This window comes from Trichosurus vulpecula, chromosome 9 (assembly GCF_011100635.1).
Source record: "Trichosurus vulpecula isolate mTriVul1 chromosome 9, mTriVul1.pri, whole genome shotgun sequence".
Classification (NCBI taxonomy): domain Eukaryota; kingdom Metazoa; phylum Chordata; class Mammalia; order Diprotodontia; family Phalangeridae; genus Trichosurus; species Trichosurus vulpecula.
Window position 1 is genome coordinate 29,378,968 of NC_050581.1, and position 24,094 is coordinate 29,403,061.

The 24,094-nt window shown below is 38.2% G+C and overlaps 1 protein-coding gene across 1 annotated transcript; it reads left to right on the forward strand.

Annotated features, from left to right (window-relative positions):
* Positions 1-19,519: 19,519 nt before the first annotated feature.
* LOC118831665 (interferon alpha-2-like) lies at positions 19,520-20,071 on the forward strand. Its single transcript, XM_036739081.1, has one exon. It carries the CDS (start codon positions 19,520-19,522, stop codon positions 20,069-20,071), a length of 552 nt encoding a protein of 183 aa, XP_036594976.1.
* Positions 20,072-24,094: the final 4,023 nt, after the last annotated feature.

Consider the following 24,094-nt stretch of genomic DNA (forward strand, 5'->3'; position numbering starts at 1 on the left):
GTGTGTGTGTGTGTGTGTGTGTGTGTGTGTGTGTGTGTACCCTGAGGTTAGCATTTTGCTTTGGGGCTCGCTCATGAAAAGAGTGTTCATGTGATGTAGCCAGATGAGACTCTGGGTAGCCATTAAGGAGCCTCCCAGCTTTGAAAAACCCAGATGTTGGCGCTTATCTCTCTGATAACTATGTATGTGTTGCTTTTGGTCAGACAGTTGGAAGCCCTGTCTGTTGGTCTTTGCTGTTTGTATTTGCTCTGTTTATACAATTTCTGCTTGTAATTTCTGTTTGTGTTTGCCCTGAAGTTCAGGGTGCTGACTTTTGCCCTGAACTAAGTGAATGATATCTATATGTTTAATTAAAGCAAGATTGTTGACCCCTTTTAAGTTGCTTTCCCTTAGAAAAATGGATCAAAGAACCTGTACCAGCAGCCATCCTATGTTCTGATGTTATTGGTCTTACATCCCCACAGCAGCTGCAAGAAACATTATTATTACACCAATTAATCTCCAGGCATAAATATGATAAGAAATTTCTTTACATAGTTGGGGGAAGCATGTATACATAACATTGCATATAATGTCAGACTTTTTTAAAAACATTAGTTACTCTTGCTATATTTTTTCTTCTTTATTACAAGGGCAGACTCTTTGGGCAGAGATTGGTAAAGATTCCTGGAGGCATAAAGTGAGAAATGGAGGTGATATAAAAATGAAAGATATTAGTAATTTTTTTTAATGTACACTCCACTGGGGCAAAGGCTCTTTCTTTTTGTATTATCACTAGTACTTAGTTCAGTGTTTGTCATAAAGCAATTGCTCAATAAAAGCTTTTAAATTCATTTATTCATCCTTTCATTTTTTTTCATTAATTCACTTTCATTCTTCTCCTGACTTCTTAATTTCCTTTATTGGGTTATCATTCATTTTCTGACATCATAGTATAGGCAACTTGGGGCTAATCCCTGGGCTCTCTCCTCTTCCATTTCCATATTCATTTCATTGGAAATTTCATTAGCTCTTATGACTTAAGGTATTTTCTTTTTCTTGCTGACTCTTAAACTTAATTTTCTAATCTTAGTCTTTCATACTGAATTCTTTAAGTTGGATGTGACTTCTTCAAAATCAGACAACTTACAAGCAGCTGAAACCTAGCTTCACAAAATGATAGATAAAAGCAAAATGGAATCACAAATACTATTTTTTAATGTAACAAACAGCTACAAAATGGTTCCAATTTTAATCTTCTAACCTCATTTCCCACCTTGCATTGTCATTCTAGCTTCCAGACTAACAGGACTACTAGTTATTCTCTGATTTCATTGCAGGAGGCAGAGGCTTTCCTGCCTTTATTATATGCCTATAATGCCCTCATTCTTCTCATCTTCACCTGTCAAAATTCTTTTTGTTGCTTCAAAAATTAGCTCAGAAACCACCTCTTTTGTGAAGCTTCACCTCCAAGTGAAAGTGTTCTTCCCTTCCCAAATTTTCTTTGAGTACTTTGTATTTCTAATGTTCCCAAACAAGTTTGTGCTTGGAATGGATTGGTGCTGCTGGTATTATCACTTTCATTTCAGTTAAAGGATAGTGAAGACTGAACTCTCTTCTTCCCTTCCTATAATTGTAGTTAGTAGGCATTTCCTAACTAATTTCTGTATTTTCTTAAGCTAGCTAGCTATTGCTATTGTCTCATATAAAACTATAGTCAATCTTTACTCTTTACTCTTCTGCTCATCTTTACTCTTTTGGAATTGAGGGTTGTGACTAAGTGAGTAAAAATTCTCAGATGGAAGAAGAAAACGGTGTGGATAGACCAGCCAGATTACACCCACAAATTTCAATGGGGGCCAGAGGAGTAAAAGTCTTCTATTTGTGTTTTCTCTTACATGACCAAACCCTGCCAAATAGCTCCACCTGCTGATTACACAGTCATAGAGGGAGAGTCTGCATATAGGCAACAAAGGAGGGTTATAGAAGGCCTAGTTCTAAGAACAAGCAGTAAATAAACTAAATTTGCTGAAACTTAAGAGTATGTAAAGGAAACTAATGTGAAATAAATCAGTAAAGGAATGCTATAGTTAATTGGGTAGGACTTTGAATGCCAAGCTGAGGAGTTTGTGTTTATTCTAGATGCAATGAACAAGAACAACAAAAATATATTAAGTATTTATTATGCATCAGGCTAAACACTGGGGATATAAACACAAGATTCTAGATACACCATAACCAAGAATTCACTATTTGACAAGAATTCACTATCTGGGAAAACTGTAAAGTGGTCTGGCCGAAACTAGGCACAGACCAACATCTTAAACCATATGCGAAGATAAGATCAAAATTTAGAAATAAAGGTATGATAAAAGAAAATTAGGTGGACATGGAAAAATATGCCTGTCAAATCTATGGATAAGGAAAGAGTTTATGATCAAAAAAGAAGAGAAGATCATGGCAGGTATAATTGATAATTTTTATCACATGAAATTGAAATGTTTTTCACAAAAACCCAATGTAGCCAAAATGAGAAGGCAGGAAATTGTGGGAAATTTTTTCAGCAAGTTTCTCTGATAAAGGCCTAATTTCTAAAATTTACAGAGAACTGAGTTAAATTTATAAAACTAAGGGCCATTCTCCAACTGATAAATCATCAACAGCTATGAACAGGAAGTTTTCAGAAAAAAAAATCAAAGCTATTAATAGCCATATAAAAAGGTTCTAAATCACTATGATTAGAAAAATGCAAATTAAAAAAACTCTTAGGTAACAGCCTCATACCTATCAGATTAGCTCACGTGACAGAAAAAGAAGATGACAAATGCTGGAATGGATGTGGAAAAATAAGAACATTAATGAACTGCTGGTGGGGTTGTGAACTGGTCTAACCATTTTGAAGAACAATTGGAACTATACACAAAGGGCTATAAAGCTGTGCATACTCTTTGATCCAGCAACACTAATACTAGATTTATATCCCAAAGAGATCAAAGAAAAAGGAAAAGGACCTACAAATATAAAAATATTTATAACAACTCTTTTGTGGTGGCAAGGAATTGGAAACTGAGGGGATACTACACAAATTGTGCTATATGATTGTGATGGAATACTATTTTGCTATAAGAAACAACAAGCATGATGATTTCAGAAAAACCTGAGAACACATATGAAATGATGCAAAGTGAAGTGAGCAGAACTGAGAGAGAATGATGTACACAGTAATAGCAGTATTATAATGATGATCAACTATGTAAGACCTAGCTTCTCCGATCAATACAATGACCTATGACAATTCCGAAGGATGAAAAATTCCATCCACTTCCAGAGAGAGAGAACTAATGAGGGCAGGTTGAGGGCAGGTTGAGGTATATTGTTTTTCATTTTCTTTATTTTTCTTGTTCTATTTTTTTTGCAACATGGCTACTATATAAATATAGTTTGTATAATTTCACATGTACAGTGGGTATCATAATGCTTACCTCCTCAATGAGCAAAGGAGGGGCGAAAGGGAGGGAGAGAATTTGAAACTCAAAATTTTTTTAAAAGTTAAAAAAAAAACAAAAACAAACAAAACCCAGTCTTTACCTTCAAGAGGCTTACAATCTAATAGATAGAAACAACAAAAATGAGAGAATGGCTAAGGGTGAAATCATATATGGTGAGAGAGCCATAGAGCAGTTGATTATCTTGCCCATCCCAGTGACAATAGAATTGATTTGATTATTGTTCCCTAGGAAGACGCCATAATGGGATGGCTGGGGCCAGCAAAGATGTAGGCAACTCTCAGCAATCAGTTAAACACAAAGACAGTCTGATTGGGAGAGTATAGTGATAGAAGTGGAAACCTGGACATTATGGCAGAAAAGAAGTCATTAAAGATTCTGGAGCTTGAGAGTGGCATGATGTAACAACAATGTTCCTTGCAGCTGTTGTGGGGGTATAAGACCAATAACACCAGCACACAGGAAGGCCACTAGCACAGATTCTTTGATCTGCTATTCTAAAGAAAAGCAACTTTAAAGGGGTCAACAATCTTACTTTAATCAAACATATATATACCATTCGCTTAGTTCAGAGGAAAAGTTAGCACCCTGAACTTCCAAGAAAATACAAACAGAAATTACAAGCAGAAATTACAAACAAACAAACAAACAAAAAGAAATTACAAACAGAGAAAATAGCACAAATCAACAGACAGTCTTTTAACTGTCTGACCATAGCAATACATACATACTTACCAGAGAGAGAAGCACCAACATCTGGATTTTAAAAGCCAAGGGGCTCCTTAATGGCTACACAGAGTCTCACCTGGCTACATCACATGAACACCCTTCCCATTAGAGAGTCCCAAAGCAAAATGCCAACCTCCGAGTGTATATGCACTTCTTCAGGGTCAGAGGGTATCACAACCCTCATGACTAAGGCTCATGTGACTTAGGCTCTCTTGTGACTTAAGCAGATCACATGGGCCTATTAATGGATGGAAAACATCCTCCCATCAAGCAAAAAATACATTAACAATACACATGGTCAAATATGTGCTTGAGAAACATCACTTTAGAAGCTAGGTGGAAAGTAGATTGAAAAAAGGAAAGACTAAAACAGGGAGTCTGTCATGCAAATTTGGGTGGAGTTTGAGGAATGGTACACAGTGGTAATTGGGATGAGGGAGCAGTCAGCATACAGGCTTACCCTTAGCCTCTGCCCCCCCTGCCCCACTATCCCAAACAGCAACATTCCAGGTTGGGGCAGGATGAGTAATGGGATATACTCTGTTTGAAGTCCAATAACCCATGGAGGCTGGGTTGACATAGAGCTTTCAGATAAAGGGTCTGCCATGGCAGCCGTCATATTAGTGCCTGGGTGATAAGGTAAGGGGGTAAGGTACCATACACCAATATTAAAAGGAGGGATTTCTAAAAATTAACTGAGAAAGCTAACTCATAATGAGGAAAATATAATTATAATAACTATGTCACATCTACAAGCTTGCTGGGGAGTTGAACCAGGTGCAGGTTAAAACTTAAGCATACTAGAGTTGTTGAACAGCTATAGCCTTAAAAGAGTGGAATCAGAGACTCCTCTGCTTATTCAGAGACCTAAAAAAAGGTTGTTTCAGTAGGCCAAATGAGAAGTGATAAAAAGTTTGAATTAGGATGGTGGTCATGTGAGTAGAGAATTTGGAATAAAAACAGATGTTACAGAAGTAGAATTGGCAAGACTGGACAATTAAGTGGATATGGTAGTAAAGTGGAGGGAAAAGTAAAGAATGGTTTAATGGTAATAAAAAAATAGCAGCAGGAGACTGCAAATAACAAGCTGGAAGTTAAACACTTTGTTCATGAAGGTTGCTGTGAAGGTTACAGAAGAAAAGAGATAAACATGAAAAGAAAACCATCCTCCTACCCTCAGAAGTGTGGCCTGAGAGGTTGAGTAAATCATAGAGTATAACCTTGGCTCTTATTTATGAGGTTAAATTTGAACAATAAAGCCCAACTCTGTAGCAATTCTGTGCTTATGAAATAGATCATGTTTATGTTCCTAGTTAGAGAGCAGAATAAGCAAGAAGCCTTCCCAGTAAGATCATGCATGAAGCAAGAATGACCATTATCATCAATATCATTCAATATTGGACTAGAAATGCTAGTTATAGCAATAAGAGAAGAAAGGACATTGAAGGAATTAGAATAGGCAATAAAGAAACAAAACTACTACTCTTTGCAAATGATATGATGGTATTGAAATTAATTGTTCTTTAAATATTTGGTATAATTCACTTGTGAATCCTTCTGACCCAGGAGATTTTTTTCTTGAAGAATCATAGAAAATAAACTAAAAAAACAAGTCAAAATAATTAACAACTTTAGTAAAATTGCAGGATATAAAATGAGTCCACATTAATAATCATTATTTCTATATATTACCAACAAAGTTCAGTAGCAAGAGATAGAGAGAAAAATTCCATTTAAAATAACTGTAGATAATATGAAATACTTGGGAATCTACCTGACAAGACAAACACAGGAACTATATGAACCCAATTACAAAACACTTTTCACACAAATAAAATCAGGTCAAAACAATTGGAAAAAACATTAATTACTGTAGGCTGAGCCAATAAAATAAAAATGACATTTCTACCTAAATCAATCTACTTATTTGGTGCCATATCAATCAAAGTACCAAAAAAAGTCAATCTGTTAAGCTAGAAAAATAGTAACAAAATTTATTTGGAAGCACAAAAGGTCAAAAATATCAAGGGAATCAATGAAAAAATGTGAAGGCAGATGGCCCAGTGACAATAACTCTCAAACTGTATTTATTATAAAGCAGTAATCATGCAAAAAAAATCTAGTATTGCCTAAGAAATAGAGTGGTAGATCAGTGGAATAGATAACGTACACAATACATTGAAGTAAATGACCATAGCAATTTAGTATTTGATAAACTCAAAGATCCAAGAACTCACTATTTGACAAAAACCTGCTGGGAAAATTGGAAAACAGCATGGGAGAAAATAGGTGTAGATCAACATCTCACTGTATATTCCAAGATGTGGTCAAAATGGGTACATGACTGTCAGAACTATGGAGAAGGGAAGAATTTATGACCAAACAAGAGATAGAGAACATTATGAAATACAAAGTAGCTAATTTTGATTACATTAAATTAAAAAGATGTTGCATAAACAAAGCCAATTCAACCAAGATTAGAAGGGAAGCAGAAAACTAGGAAACAATTTTTAAAACCAGTGTGTGTGATAAAGGCCTCATTTCTAAAATATATACAGAACTGAGTCAAATTTATAAGAATACAAGTCATTCCCCAATTGATAAATGGTGAAAGGATAGGAATAAGCAGTTTTCAGAGGAAGAAATTAAAGCTATCTATAGTCATATGAAAAAATTTTCTAAATCTATTGATAAGAGAAATCCATATTATAATAACTCTGAGGTACCACCTCCCACCTATCAGATAAAATGATGGGAGAAGATATGGGAAAATTGAAATACTAGTGCATTGTTGGAGGAGTTGTGAACTGATCAAACCATTCTGGAGAGCAATTTGGAACTATGCCCAAATGGTTATAGAATTGTGAATACCCTTTGAACCAGCAATATTAGGTCTGTATACCAAAGAGATCATCAAAAAGGGAAAAGGATCAACACATACAAAAATATTTATAGCAGCTCTTTCTGTGGTGGCAAAGAGTTAGAAATTGAGGGAATGCCCATAACTGGGGAATGGCTGAACAAGTTGTGGTATATGAATGTAATGGAATACTATCGTTTCATAAGAAATGATGAGAAGGTGGATTTCAGAAGAACCAGGAAAGACATATACGAACTGATGTAAGCAGAACCAGGAGAACATTGTACACAGTAACAGCAACAAGGAACTATGGAGTCTGAATGCAGATCAAATCATGCTAGATTCTTTTTTTCTCATGTTTTTTTTCCTTTTGCTTTGATTCTTCTTGGACATCACGACTAACATGAATATATGTTTAATATGATTATATATGTATAATCTATATCATATTGCAAGCCACTTTGGGGACTGAGGAAGGGAGAAAAGGAGAAAAAATCTGTAAATCAAAATCTTACAGAAGTGAATGTTGAAAACTATCTATATGTAATTGGAAAAAATAAAATGCTATTACTTGGGGAAAATGGGTACATGATTTAGATTTAAAAGATGGCACCATGAACAAATTAGGAGATTATGGAATAGTTTACCTTTCAGATCTATGGATAAGGGAAGACTTTAGGACCAAACAAGATACAGAGAGCATTACAAAATGGAAGGTGTATAATTTTTTATTATAATAAATTAAAAAGGTTTTGCAGAAACAAATCTAATCTGCCTCCCTGTTTCCTCTTCTTCCAGTACTATCTTTTTTTAACCCCTTAATTAATTTTTTATATCATCAAAGTCAACTTATACCCACACCCTCTAAGTATACAGCCTTCTAAATGCCCTAATAAACATGCAGTTCTCAAGAGTTACAAATATCTTCCCATGTAGGGATGTAAACGGTTTAACCTTATTGAATAACAAGGGTTTTTTTTTTCTTACCTGCTTAACTTTTTATGCCTTTCTTGAGTCTTGTATTTGAAGATCAAATTTTTTGTTCAGCTCTGGTCTTTTCATCAGAAATGTTTGGAAGTTCCCTGTTTCATTTAATGTCCATCTTTTCCCCTGAAAGATTATGCTCAATTTTGCTGGGGAGTTGATTCTTGGTTGCAGTCTAAGCTCCTTTGCCTTCTGGAATATCATATTCTAAGCCCTCCGATTGTTTAATGTAGAAGCTGCGAGGTCCTGTGTAATCCTGACTGTGGCTCCATGATATTTAAATTGTTTCCTTCTGGCTCCTTGCAGTATTTTCTCCTTGACCTGATAATTCTGGAATTTGGCTACAATATTCCTTGGAATTTTCATTTTGGGATCTCTTTCCTGGTTCTAAGATGTCAAGGCAGTTTTCCTTGAAAATGTCTAGAAAAATGCTGTCCAGGCTTTGTTTTTTGATCATGGTTTTCAGTTAGTCCAATAATTCTTAAATTGTCTTTCCTAAATCTATTTTCCAGGTTGGTTGTTTTTCCAAAGAGGTATTTTACATTTTATTCTATGTTTTCATTCCTTTGATTTTGTTTGATTCTTGATGTCTCATAGAATCATTAGCTTCCAGTTGCCTAATTTTAGTGTTTAAGGAATTACTTTCTTCAGTTAGCTTTTGTACCTTTTTTTCTATTTGTCCAATTGTATTTTTTAAGAAATTATTTTCTCCTGTCAACTTTTGTCCTTCTTGTTCCAAGCTACTGACTGTTGTTTGCATACCTTTCATTTCTTTTCCCAATTTTTCTTCTACCTCTCTTATTTGACTTTTAAAATTCTTTATGAGCTCTTCCAAGAAGGTTTTTTGGGCTTGAGACCAATTCATATACCCCTTTAAGGTTTCAGATGTAGGTATATTGACAATGTTGTCCTCTTCTGAGTTTGCGTTTTGATCTGCCCTGACAGCATAGCAATTTTCTATGGTCAATGTTCTTTTTTGCTTCTTGTTCTATTTTTTTCAGCATATTTCATGGTTTTTAAAGTTAAGCTCTCCTCCTGGGGCACAGAGGGCACTGTCTCAAGTTTCACTAACTTTTGCCCTGGTGCTTCAGGTGCTGGCAGCTTGCTCACTGTACTGGGGTGGCCTGGCCTAGTTGTGCCTGTTGTTGACTGGTTTCCAGTGTTGGTAACTTGCCTTTTACACTGGGGTTGAAGGCCTCACAGCTCGGTTGCTGTGGCACTGGCCTACTGAGCCAGGACCAAGGGACTTCTGTTGCTGATCTGTGCTGTGGCTAAGAGCCTTTTGCTGGCTTGCCTGAATACTGTGCGTGCTGGGTTGCACTACCCTTTTCCCTAAGTGAGACAGACCTTTCCTGAAGTCCTTCTAAGTTATCTTAAACTGGAAAATTGTTTCATTCTATCATTTTGTAGGTTCTGTCACCCCAGAATCCATTTAGAGCCTTGATTTAATGTTGTTTCAGAGGGAAACTTGGAGAGCTCAGGCAACTTCGTAGCTTCTCTCCACCATCTTGGCTTCACCTCTTAAAACATAGTACATAGCAACATCAACGTTTTATGATGAACAACTATGAATGACTGAGCTATTCTCAGCAACACAATGATCTAAGACAATCTCAAAGAATTCATGGTTAAAAATGCTATCCTCCTCCAGAGAAAAAAATTGATATGGTCAGAATAAAGACTGAAGAATACTATTTTTCTCTTCCTTCTTTGCTTCCTTCCTTTCTTCCTCTCTTTCTTGTTTTCTTCCACAAAATGACTAATATGGAAATGTTTTGCATGATTACATGATATAAACTGTATCAGATTACTTACTGTCTCAGGGAGGTGAAAGGGGAGAGAGGAATAGAATTTGGAACTCAGAACAAAAAAAACCCCAAAAGAATAAATGTTAAAAATTGTTTTTGCATATAATTGGGGAAAAATAAAAAATAACAAAGAGGTATTTTTTGGCTTTTCTGTAACTCATGTGAAAATATAGTAAAATTAAATAGCTTTCTGAATCTGTGCCAATTCTACTTACTTGAATACATGTCAGGAGATTAGGAAGGAGAGGAAGAAGCTCAAAGAAGGGAATATATAAATTACTAAGAATTTGTATATCCAAGTAGAAGCCATTGGTATAAATTGGCTGTGGGTTCAAAAGCCACGCATTTAAAAGAAATGAATTTGAGAGATGGAAATCAATTTGAGTCAGTAAAACTGAATTTGGTTAAGTAAAGGCAGCACAGCCCACACTGGTACTGCAGAAAAAAACAATGCCCCAACAAAGGAATCTGGAACTCAATGCTTCAGAAATCAATGCCACCCACGGAAGGGAAAACTAGTTTTCAGAAATAGACAGTCAGGGATCAATATAAGGGAATGATTGACACTTTAGCCAATGGGGCCACCTGAAGTGACTGAGATCAAGGATGACATCAAAGATGAGGGCCTAGAAAACTAGGAGGATGGTAGTATCCCTGACCATAATAGGGAAATTGGGAAGGAGGAAAGCTTTAGAGGAAAGATAATGAATACTGTTTTAGCTATGATGAGTATGAAATGCCTGTTTAAATTGTTGGAGATCAGCAGTTGTGTTTCAGTGTTAGGACTGGAAATATAGCTCTGATAATCTGGCAATCATCTGACTAAAGATGAGAATTAAATCTATAACACAAATCTCTTTCAACCACCTTCATTCGTGTTTTGTGAAATCTGAGTGTGGGTGAAGTAGTCTACAGGTGCTTCTTATTTTTCTTTGAGACTAGGGCAATTTTGAGTTCCACTGGGGATATTTGCAGTGGATCTTGGCTCATCCACTCTCTAGTATGCTATAATTACCATATTTCACTGCATAATCATTGCAGATTTTATGGCAATTTTTTTTTGCAAAAAATTGGAGTGTGACCATTATGTGAAACTTCCTTTTTTAAAAAATTGGGCCAGCATAAAAAATCATTTATCACTAAACCATCTTTGGCACAAGATTAGGATACATGGGATAATCATGAATATATGTTAAAATTGAATATTGACAGTGTGCATGTGCTGAGAATTCTAGGCTCAGGGATCACAATGTGAGAGATATAAATGCGTAGCATATGCTACTAGTGAATATATCGCTGCTCTGTTTACTTCATAAGCATGCAATGGTTATGCAATGAAAGGTTATAAACCAATTTTTGAACTGAAAAAACAGGATGTGACAATTATGAGGTGGCGATGATTATGCCGTGAAATACGGTATTGTAAGTTCTCCCTATGTTGTAGTTCTTGGTATCCTGACATTTTATGATTCAGTACGTGTTCTTTGGACACCATGGCTTTGGTATGTCCAGCTCCATCATCTAGAAATACTGTGAGTACTTACGAATAACTGCAAACAAGCAGGGACCTGAATACTTTGACTATTCATAAAGACTGCCCTGAGGTTTAAAGGAAGATAGAGGCACACATGGAAAGAAAACCATTCTCCTTCCCTCAGAAATATATCTGTGTAATCTAATTTTGATAACTCTCCTGAATTGACTAGTGAGAGGATCTATGAGGAATAGAAGCTCAGCAAAAAGATAAGCATGTCCTTACTGCATCAGTAAGAATGTAAGGAGACCACAGGGTCTTATTAACTCCCAGAACTATCTAGAAAGATTCTTTTACCTGTGATGCAAGACCTCAGAACCCATCCCTAAAACCTGCTAGTTAATCTATCTTCACAAAATCTAGTAGCCCATATGCTTCACTTGAAAAGTTGGCGTGGAAGAACAGCAGAAAGGTATTAATGTGTGCAAACTACTGAATTGTGAACAAAAGAACCAAAAGAACAAAAGGACCAATACAACATAATAGGAATTCAAGATGCCCAGGACAGCTTGTTAGAAGTCAGTGGTTTTAGTTTTAGACAAATACTAATCTTTATCCATATGTGTGCCTTTAATGTAATTGTGTAAATTCATTGATGAAGATGTTAATTGCTCTACCTTTTGAGTAGCTTATCTGCTTTAGTATACTTGATGAATGTGCTATAGATATGTTTACCTATTAGCTATGCATAGTTTGTTGTCTGTATATACATTTCTTTTATGTGTTTGTTATTAAACTGGTATTATTAATTGCTTTGTTTTGCTGGTGGCTTTATTTGCTTGAGTTATATGAATATGCATATACTGCTGTGAGATAGGCATGAAATTTAGACCTGTAACTCTGGATAGATTGAAGTATTTTTTTTCTTTTTATTTATTCCTTCCTTTCTTCCTTTCTATAAGAGAACATAGTTAATGAGGAAATATGATTTGCATGACTAATATGTATAATGATTATTGTATTTCTTGCTTTCTAAGTAGGTTAGGGAGGAGGTTAAAGAAGGATGAGAATTTAGAACTGAAAATAAAAATAAAATTTAAAAACAGAAAAAAAATATTTAGCTTGGAGAGGATAAGTCTATGATCAGTCCAGCACTCTGTGCCACACATTGCCTTCATTATTCTCACATCCTGTCTGTCTCTTCTCCTTACAACCACATAGTCTATTAAATGCCAAGGTTTGCAGCAAGGTTGCATCCGTAAAGTTTTGTTGCATTTAGGTAAATGGAAGATAGTGTTGGTGATGAGAAGATGATGAGATACATAAGTTTTCAGTAGTAAGTGACCCTCGCTTTTGCTGTTTCCAACTCCATTCCTCTCAGCCACTCCCTACCATGTCTGGTAGTCTGAGGCTACTCTAGCATTAAAGTCTTCCAGAATTAAAAGCTTGTCCTCTTTTGGCACATTGATGATAAGATCTCCAGGTCTTCATAACATTTTTCTTTGACCTCAACAGGGTTTGTCATGGTGGAAACACAGGCACTGAAGATGGTAGTATAGTGTTTTTCTGCAAGTGGCAATTGCATTGACATGAGTCTATCAATCACTCCTTTTGGTAGGCATACAAGCTTGTTAACTAGATTAATTTTGATTGAAAAATCTACACCAGCTTCATGACATTCCCCTTCACTCTGGCCACTCCAGAAAAAATGTATATCCAGGTCCAACTTCAGCAAGCTGGCCTTCGTTTGCCAGCCTTGTTTCACTCAGGGAGGCTATTTGGATGCAATACCTGCTGAGTTCTCTTGCAACAAGAGCTGTTCATCTTTTTCAGATCTACAGGATTTTGTATTGTCTATAAGTGAATGCACATTCCCTGTACCAATGGTGAGTAGAATCATCTTTGTAGAAATTTTTGTACATTTTTTTGTGCTTAGATCACAGGATAGGATCCCTGTTTACCATGGTAATCAGATCAGGGTTGGGTGAGCAGGGAATTTTTAGGGCACTCTTTCTAGCCCCTTCCTCACACCAGGAGGTGAGCAGCACAATCCTTAAAAGGCTTCTCAGACACCCAGCGGGCTGCTGAATCCAGGGAGAAACAACCCTATGACCTGGGCTGCCTGTGTGCAGTATTGTATCTACAGCTCCTAGTGTATCCACACCTCTGGAGCCATCACTTGCTTGTTGAGACATGACTTTGAAATAGGGAAAAATGGAAAAATGGTATGGGTGATATCTTTTGATTCTTGCATAAATTAGATTTAAATGAGGTAGAGTTGCATGAAGTCATTGGCCTTACTCTCTCCTCCAGAGTCATCACAGTCCAGTGGCAGGACAGAATCAAGATGGCTCAAAATGCAGTGTGCATGGCCTTGGTGTCTTCAATGTCCAACCAGGCTCTAAGCACTCGCTAGAGCCTGCTTCAGCTGCCTTCATGGCCATTGGAACAAATTGCTTTCATCTGTCCATTCCACCAGGGGAAGTCTTCACATCATTGGGGTAAACATCCCCCTAACTCACCGATGGGTTTGAAATGCCTCAGTTACCCTCAACCTGATTTAGCCCATCTGCTGAAACAGTTTACTGGGTTGTGGCCGCTGTGCATGCTATAACTTCTTGTAGCCACAGGTGAGAGCTAGGTGAACCAAAGGCAGAAAGCAGCCCCGAAAGGGTTCAGCAGCCTTCACACCTGAAGCACTAGTCTTCCCTGAATGCATCCTACACCCCATGGACCCCACATGCACATATATGAGATAGGGAGGTGTTATATTCATGGTGGGATAGAATTGTCAAATAAAGATCATCTTTTTTCTCTATGGCTTGCTGACTAAAACTTCTTCAATATCCATTCTTTTCTTTCCTTTTCACCTAAAGATTGGGTTAAGAGGAGCATATGAAACAGCGAATGAAAAAAAATGTATTTTCCTCTTGTAACATTAAGGGTTTTGCTTTTCCTCATTTTGACCTTAGAGATGATGGTATAATACAATCAAGGGATTAGTGCCAAAAGAAATGAAGTCTACTTTCAGCTTTACCAAAAGTGAGTTGGCCTGATCTTTCTTTGCTTGTTTCCTGATCTGCAAAATGAGAGGATTGGATTGAGTAATTTCCAAAGTCCCTTCTATTTTGAAAATTTTGAAATCTGAGCTCGACATATTTATTTTATTAGGATGTGTTTGTTACATTGCAATCATTACATGGGTATTACATTACATGGACGCTAGGAGGCACAGTGGATAGGTAGCTGGGTCTGGAGTCAGGAAGACTCATATTCATGAGTTCAAATCCAGCCTCAGACACTTACTAACTGTGTGATCCTAGGCAAGTCACTTAACCCTGTTTGCCTCAGTATCCTCATCTGTAAAATGAGCTGGACAAGCAAATGGCAAACCACTCCAGCATCTTTGCCAAGAAAAACCCAAATGGTGACACAAAGAATCTGACACAACTGAAAAACAACTGAACAAATAATTACATGCATTTGCTTATTGTCTTTTTAGTAGCTTCATTTGCTCTGGAGCCTTCCTATGCAAATAGGAGGAAGTCTGGCACACAGTTTTCAAAGCCAATGATGGAAAATAGATTTTTGATTTGTTTTCATATGATTACATTTTTGGAATTGCCATCTCTGTTTTTCACTTGCCCCTTGCTGGCGAAAAGTTGGCTTGCTATCCTGGAAACAACTTCTGTTCCTTCTTGAGACTTTTCAAATGAATAAAAGTGATAGATTTAAAAGGCAGTGAAACTTGTTTGGAATTTTTAAAACAGTAGAATTTTACTTTCTCTTTATCAAAAATTCCTTGAAGGTAAAAATGATGTAAGAAAACAAAAGGAAACTGAATTCATGTTAAGTATTTAAAATAGAAGTAGAGAAAATGGCTTCCCTTCTCTCACCAAGGGAAGGAAATTCAGTTAAGGGAAACCCAGTTCAGTGAGCTCAGTGACTTAGAATGTCAAATGAAACCAAAATACAGAGTTATCATGTAAGACCTACAGCCAAGGCAAACAAAAGATCTGTATCTAGGAGCTAAAATGATAACCATGAGGAACTCTGGAGTTTGCAGAGAATGGAAAATTAATACATTCATGCACAATTACCATCTAAGGACATACCAATGTGGGTTGTTTGTAAAGATACCCTATGATACCAATAGCACCCTGAGAGTCCCTGAGGAAGATATATGGGATTGAAAGTTCTACCTTAATATGTCTCACAAAGAGAGTAGCAACTGAACCCAATCTCATTTTATTAAATGTTCTTGACTCACTCAAGATGTAGTCTCACCAAACCAACGTCAGGGGAAACTTGGCCGGAGGAAGCGACTTTAGAAATCATTCTACTTGAACCATTGGATTCTCCAAACTTATGGTTTTTCATTGTGTCTTTGTAGGCTTAATTCAACAAACACATGTAAGTGTCTATTATGTGCGAGGCCCTTTCTAGGACATTCTTCCATTAGATTGTAAATTCCTTAAGAGCAGAGACTATCTTCTGTCTTTCTTTTTATCTCAAGCCCAAATTACAGCCCTCCATCACTCAAATCCAATTCACTTGCAAGTCATGGCATCATCTTCCTGATGTCATGGTCTTTTTCAAGAATGAAGGACAAAGTCCACACACAACCTTATCCCAAGCACTTAGCACAACACCTGGCACAGAGTAGGGTGGTTAATAAATGCTTGTCAGCTGTTTGCTGACCGAGACCAACATAAAGAGGAAAAATACCACAGTTCCTGCACTCCAGGGGTTTGTTGTCTAGTATAGAAATGACACATATACACAAAGAAATGTGCCGTATGCTATGAGATTACAAAGACATAAAGGAGACCATTCCTGCCCAAAGGAATTTATATCTTATGGAGGAAGAAAACACATTTTTCAAGTAATAACAGCATTTCTCCATTTTTCTCTTCATTAATTTTCTTCATTTCCATTCTGAAATTGTAGTGATGGATTCATGTTCTCTACGCTTATTTATTCCTTCCCTGATGTCTTTGCATATTTCATAGGGTAAAAGTCCCTGATGATTTGAGTGACCTCTTCTGGAAGATTTTTGTTTTATTTGCCTTCACACATATTGTCTCACTGTCCTCTTTTTTCTGTTGTACTTTACTCTCAGTAAAAAGAATTATCATTTTGTGAGAAAATGAATGTGGAAAGAAGCAGTGTCCCATGGTGGAAATTATCCTTTGTCCAGATCATGGGTCCATTTATGTCACGTGTCCTCTCCATGATTTTACACCTTCCAATCGGCTGTATAATCACATGTAAGTGTTCCTGCACACATGCGCGTGCACACACACACACACACACACACACACACACACACACCCTTCTGAAAGCCAGCTGCCCTAAGGAGCTAACATGTCCCCTCTCCTCAACCAAGCTGTTGTCCAGGGAGGTACAGCATTCTCTTAGAAAAGTAGTCTCTGGGGGCAGCTAGGTGGCGCAGTGAGTAGAGCAATGGCCCTGGAGTCAGGAGGACCTGAGTTCAAATCTGGCCTCAGACACTTGACACACTTACTAGCTGTGTGACTTTGGGCAAGTCACTTAACCCTAACTGCCCAGCCTTCCCCCCTCTTAAAAAAAAAAAAAGAAAAAGTAGTCTCCTAGTGCACCAGTGTCATGGTAATTAAGGTGGGACGTTTTACTGTTTCCCCTTTTGGAGCATTAAAGTAATCAAATGCCTTTGATGAGTCTGGTCTTTGTTTCTTTGAGTAAATCTGGGAGTCTTTGATGACCGGCTTAAGAAACAAGAAAGCCTAATTCATTTAGGTTTGAGTCACATGGCTGTGATGCCCTTTGACCCTGAACAGGGTATATAAACTCAGAGGTTAGTGCTTTGTTTGGGGCTCTCACTCACTGGAAGAGCATTATGTGATTTGACCAGACAAGACTCTGGGTAGCTGCTGGAGCCCACCCCCTCACACTCCGGCTTTGAAAACCCAGATGCTGGTGCCTCTCTCTCTGGTAACTATGTAATTCTTTGGTCTGACAGCTAGAGGCCTATCTGTTGATAACTGTGTTTGTTTGCTCTGTTTATATTGTCTCTGTTTGTAATTTCTGTATGTTATTTGCTCTGAAGTTCAGGATGCTGGTTTTTCCCACTGAATTAAGTGAATGGTATAAGAATGTTTAAAGTAAGACTGTTAACCCCTTAAAGTTGCTTTCCTTAGAAAAGCAGGTCAAAGAACCTGTGCTGGCTGCCATCCTGTGTGCTGGTGTTATTGGTCTTACGCCCCCATAGCAGCTGCTAGAAACGTTGTTACAATCAACTTACCCAGAAGAAATCTATCATGAGGTCACCATTTCCTATTGGAGGAATAATTTCTTTCTCAATGGGATTACTCTTCAATTACTGCATCGGCTAGGAGTTCACAGGCACAGGAAGTTTGAACATAACTTCCAGGACCGTAGAGAGTGACAGTGAAGGATTCTCAAGTAAGTACTTGAAGGATTTGCTATCTATGGTGTTTATTCAAAGGATTTAACCTTGTCACTGTACTCCCTTTTTTACATTTTGTGAACTCAGCCATAACTGCTCTTAAATTTGGTACAGAATTCTTCTTTTGAAGAATCAATTTGATCTGGAGAGAGGTTCTAGTCCACCCTCCTGTTGGTCCTCTGATAATAATTTAGGAATTAATATTTTAACAAGTGAAGAGAATATGTGTGGTAAAGTGGTGTCTAATGAAAGGTATTTTGAGTTGGAAAATTACAGAAATGGCAAGTGAAGCCATAGGAGAGCATATTGCCACAGCCTCTCCAAGAGCTAGGACAGATGTGATTTGATTATGGATGTATATTTCGAAAGATGGAGGGAAAAAGGTAATATACATGGCTTATGAAAAGATGGCAGAGCAGTGAAGTCAAATATTACTGCATATAGTCCTGGATGGAGTAAATGATGTGAGGCAACCACAAATAAGGATTGCTAAGTCCCAGGATGAGAATTCTGGGGATGAAAAGGTTAAGTCCTCCAGGAAATAACTTCTGGTCTGAGTAGCAGAACTAGTGAGTAGGTGTTTCAACAATCCGTCTAGCAGCTTCTGTGGGGGTGTAAGATCCACCAACAACCAGCACCCAGAAAGCTACTAACACACTGAAAAAACACAGGTTCTTTTGATCTGCTTCAGTAAGGAAAGCAACATTAAGGGGTTGACAAGCTTACTTTAATTCAGCATACAAATATCATTCACTTAGTTCAAGGGAAAAAAAAAAACCAGCACCCTGAACTTCAGAGCAAAATACAAAGTACAAACATCGACAGACCTTGTCTGATTCAAATCCCAATACGTGGTTACCAGAGTTTAACAGTCTCAGCATCCAGGTTACAAGCTGGAGGGCTCTTAGCTACAGCTGCCCTGAGTCTCTGCATCAGCACCACCGCGAGTGAGAGCCCTGCCCTGCACAAATGGCTCTGTCTTCTCTTCTTACAGGGTTTCATACATCATCAAATGTCATCTGAATGACCAGAACTTAAGCTGCTATGATTGGCTCTTGAGTTAGCACCGCCCCCTGGTACCCTGGGAGCTTCACACCCACATAGGCTTAGCACCTAATAGGGGTTTGGGCCTGGGGCTTAGCACCTAGTAAGACTCATTAATACACTGAATTACTCAAAGGAAACAAAAGTCAAACTCTTCAAGGGCACTTGGTCGAACTAAGTGTTAAGAGCCCATTTTGCTTACCAACACAGTAGGTGGTCAGGGAACCAAGTGAAAACAGTGGTGTCATTAAGAACAAGAGTTGATAAATACCTAAATTGAAATATTGGTAGGCAGTAGGGAACAGAGAGAGGTAAGGATCACCTCAAGGGTAAATTTGACAGCAGTTAGCACCTGACTATATGTAAAGTACATGAGCATAAGAAGAAAAATTAATAAAAAAATCAAGATAGCTCACCCCAAAGAGTTTAATTTGCAAACTCTCTTGAAGGGAAAATTTGGTGGCAGTTCTAAAATATTACAAAAGGATTTTAATGACATCTTTTAAGGCAATATGGAAAGTAAGTAAAGAAAGTAGAAAGTGAAGGGAAATCCCATGCCAAGAAATGAAAACTACACTCAGCATTATTTAAGGGAGTGTGGCGTAGAGGCCAGATAACCTGAGAAGCTGAGACAAAGGCTCACTGGTCTCCCAGCTCAGCCAGCCCCAAACTATCTTCAGCATCATCATGACCTCCTGGAGCTTGTTGCCATTTGCCCTGGTGCTTCTCTGTTCCAGCTCCCTCTGCTCCCTGGTCTGTGACCTGACTCAGGGTCTCCAGGAAGACTTCTCACTTCTGAACCAAATGAGCACATTTTCCCTGGTGCCATGTCTGAAGGACAGGACCAACTTCAACTTCCCAAAGGAAGCCATGGAAAGCAGTCAGTTCCAGAGGGAAGATGCCACGGTTATTGTACATGAGATGCTCCAACAGATCTTCACCCTCTTCAGTCAGAATGCTGCTCCTGCTGCCTGGAATCAGACCCAGCTAATGCAACTGCTCATTGGACTGGATCAGCAAATGGAACAGCTGGAGAGGTGTCTTGCACAGGATGTGGAGTGGCAAGATCCTTCCTTGGGAAGTGAAAACCTCAAGCTGGCCCTGAAGAACTACTTCCAAGGGATAAGCCAGTACCTGCAAGGCAAAGAGTACAGCCACTGTGCCTGGGAGGTCACCCGAGTAGAAATCAGGAGATGCTTTCTGTTCATGGGCAAACTTTCAAAAAAGTTCAAAAACTAAGGAAGAAGACATAAACTCTCAGTTCCTCAAATAATTGACTGCTTCCTTAAAAATAAGCATTCAATCGTAGAAAGTTTTTTCCCCACAACTAAAAAAAGTCTATTTTTGCTGAATTATTTTAAACACAACATAAGTTACCTTTAATGTACAGAAGGGAGTTTGAATACAGAGAAGCATCACCTGAGCTCAACAGCTGCACATTTTATAATTTTATTTATTTATTTTTACTTATTTATTGATACTATTTATGCTAATAATATTGTTAATATTTATTGTACAGATGGGGAATAGAATTACTTTTGAAATATTTTATATTGACCCTACTGTTCATTATTATATTTCCCATGTAAAATGCATTCTTTTTAAAAATTCTATTTTATTAATAAAAACCATTTTACTAAGAAATCTCGTATGAAAAAACTGACTTAATACCCAATAACAGTGCAGAGAAGATTCATTATAAGAATCCAATTCAATAAAAACTTATTAAACATCTATCAAGTTCAAAACACTGTATTACTCAGTGGATATATACAGATACAAAATAATAGTCGTCGCCCTCAGAGGAGTAACAATCTAAAAGAAAGATGTTAAGTGCCCAGATAAGTTTGTTGCAAGATAGGATGTATTGGGGTGACATCCAGACAAACTGCTCCAGTAAAAATTGAGGAGGAAGAGATTACTTTTAATTAAGGGAATCATTGAAGGCCACTTGGAAAAGATAGCACCTGAATTCAACACTAAAAGAATGTGAAGAAGTCCAGGTTGTGAAGGTCTTTAGATTCTAAAGGAGTTTATATTTGATCCTGCAGGTAATTTTATAATAGATCTTGGAGGTAATAGGAAGCAATTAGAATTTATTGTGTATGGGGTGGTGACATGGTCATACCTGCCCTTTAAGAAAATTACTTTTATAGCTGAGTGGAGAAGGGACTGGAATGGGGGGAAAGACTAACTAGAAAGAGAGGAAGGGGGAGGTGGTGACTATATAGATGAAAAGAAAGGGACCTAAATGAAAGATAATCTAAACACAGAAATGACAAAAGAACAGATTGGAAATTTGAGGTAAGTGAAAGGGAGGAGTCAAAGATGGTATCTAGATTGCAAGCCTGGGTGACTCAGATGATAATGGTACCTTTGACAGGAATAGCAAAGTTCTGAAGAGGGAAGAGTTCTTTTTTGGATATGTTGAGTTTGAGATATCTATAGGACATCCAGTTGGAGATGTCTAAGAGGCAGCTGGTGATTTGAGAGTCCTGTTAAGTTAAAAAAGTGAATGCTGGAGTAGACGGGGTCCAGTAGAAGAAATTGTTATCAGTTGATTATTTTCTCCCCCTGGATACAATGTACAGACCATTTCCACCCACATAGCATCCTATCCCTTGAATTCTTCTTCTTGAATTCTGCTTCTCAATTCAGAAAATAACAATGCCTGCCCACAGTCTCAAGTTCAAGATTACCTGATGCTGTGGCTGACTTTACATGACAGAAGAAAAGGAAGACAGAAAGTCATCTTAAAAAACAAGATGTTCTCAGTGATGACAGGTGGATGTCATCATCAAAGAAAGACAAAAAATATTGTAAAACCTTTGCTCTTTGGACTTCCTTTGACCAACTTGGCATCTAAAAAATCCAGATGCTTTGGGAAAGTATGAATGAGACAAAGTACTCCCCTTGGATCTACCACATGCCAGTGACATAATTGAGACAGCTGGCTATAAAATTTTTGAGCCAGAAAATCCTTCATAAGACCTGAGCTGTAAATTTTGGACATTTATAGGAGGTCACTGGGAGAAAAAAAGAATTCAGGTTGCTTCCAGATCTTCTTAGAGCAGCTATGCTACCAAGGTTAATCTAATAGTCTCTCAAAATTTTCCAAGTATTTGTTATGTGTGGCCCGGTGCACTGGCCATCTGGGTAGGATGGTCAAGAGCTTGTTCGGAGAGTCTCTAGTAAGTCTACTGAGGAAGAGAGTTCCATGCAGCACCTGATGGAGCACCTTGATTCTAGGTAGAGACTGAACTGATTCCCCCTTGACTGAGCTCAATCCCTATATCCTACAGTAGCAATCAGAACACGATATGGCTTTGAGCCTTATTTTTCCTCTGTGGGGGGCCACAGGAAAATATTGTTTAGGTAATAAGCAGCGGGACTGGGGGAGATATTCCAAGAATGGCGGGTGCCTAGGTCAGCATGGCCATGTGGTTCTGCTCTTTCTTACTCCCCTCAAGATCTGTGAGGACTTGACTACTGACTCTTAAGTAGGGATAATAAGGATCTTCTATTCTGTGTCTTATTTCTCTAAGAATCTGAAGGTTGACAAGTTTGTATGCTGCTTCTAAGTTTGGTAGCATTTATACAGTACTTTAGTATTTGTGAAGCACTTTATACACCTTGTCTCATTTGATCCTCACAACGACCTTGTGATGTAGGTGCTCTTATGTCCATTTACAGGTGAGGAAACCAAGGTTGACACAGTTTAAGTGATTTGGCCAGGTTCACACAGCTATTAAGTGTCTAAGGTCAAATTTGAATTCAGATCAGCCTGATTCCAGCTCTAGCACTCTCTACTATGCCACCTAGAGGGGATCTGAGTAATGATATATCCCATAGGTTCAGCCTACAGCACGTATTCAATTCCCTTTGACTAAGCATGATCTCCCCTAGTGCCAGGCAATGGACATCTGCAGCAGGGTATAACTAATATTTTTTGCTTTAAGGTTTGCAAAGTGTCTTTATAATTATTATCTCATTTGATCCTCACAGTAATCTTGTAAGGAAAGCGCTTTATATCCCTCTTTTACAAATGAGGAAACTAAAGTGAAGAGAGGTTTAGTGTTTTGCCCAGGATCATACAACTAGTAAGCGTCGGAAGCAGGATTTGAACTCAGTACTTCCTGACTCTAAGCTCAGTGCCTTAACCAGTATAACATCTAACTGCCTAATAAGTTAGAAATGATCCAGAGGCAGAGAGAGAGAGAGAGAGAGAGAGAGAGAGAGAGAGATATCTTTATACACACACACACACATATACATATATATACACATAAACACATGTCTGTGTTTGTGTATGTGTCTATCATATGTGTCTGTCAAGATAAAGACAGAGAGAGGGAAAAGAGAAGGGAGGAGAATGTCAAGATATTAGGAGACACCCTGCTTCCAGAGGTAAGGCCCAGCAAGCAGGCTGTGCCCTGAGCTTGGCATAACAATCATCCTTTGCTCTCGCCCTCTGGATGATCTCAGCCACAGCAAAATCCCACAACTGTTTCACCGGCCGCAAGTGGTCTCTGAGCTTGGACGAGCACCTGTAGTACCCAAGCTCCTGTCATGAATTCCTGCTATGAGTAAAACCTGTCACATTGTTGCTGTTACTCCGTTGTCAGGGCTACAGCTCACTGCATAACCACTGGTATAAGTACTGTGATTTCCCCACACTGCCTCAGCCCCTCCACTAGGGGCAGGGCTCCAGCACATGTGTCTTTGCTTGTAAGCAGTTTTCTTCACTTTGAAATTAAACTTCTGTTTGATTCCTGACTCTCCTGTCTTTGGCCTACTTTGTTCAGCTCTAGTCATCCATAGTTTAGAGATCGGTTCTGGTCTGGTTGACATTTAAATTGGTGTCACAAGTGGGATTGGACTCAGAACTGGGCCAAGTGAACTTTCTGGTACCAGTGGGAGTAGAATAAGTGCCACCAGAGATTTCTCCAGAATCTTACTCTGCCCTCATCTGGTGAGTTCACTGCCCTGGTCCCTGTTCCAGTTCTCCAGGCTCACACTTTGGTTGAGGGCTCCTTTTTTGTGAGGAAAATGCTAAGGCCCCTTCCTGGACTCGGTTCATCCCAGATCACTCTGGTAAAGACATCCCTTCTTAACTGTACACCTCTTGTTAATTGGCCTCTCTGCATGCCTCTGGTCCTCACTGCACATCCCAGTTAAATCTGTGAACAGTGTGCACCTCTGACCTCTATGCCTCAGAACCAGCTAAAATCAGAATTATAATTGTGTGCTTTAATTCTTTGT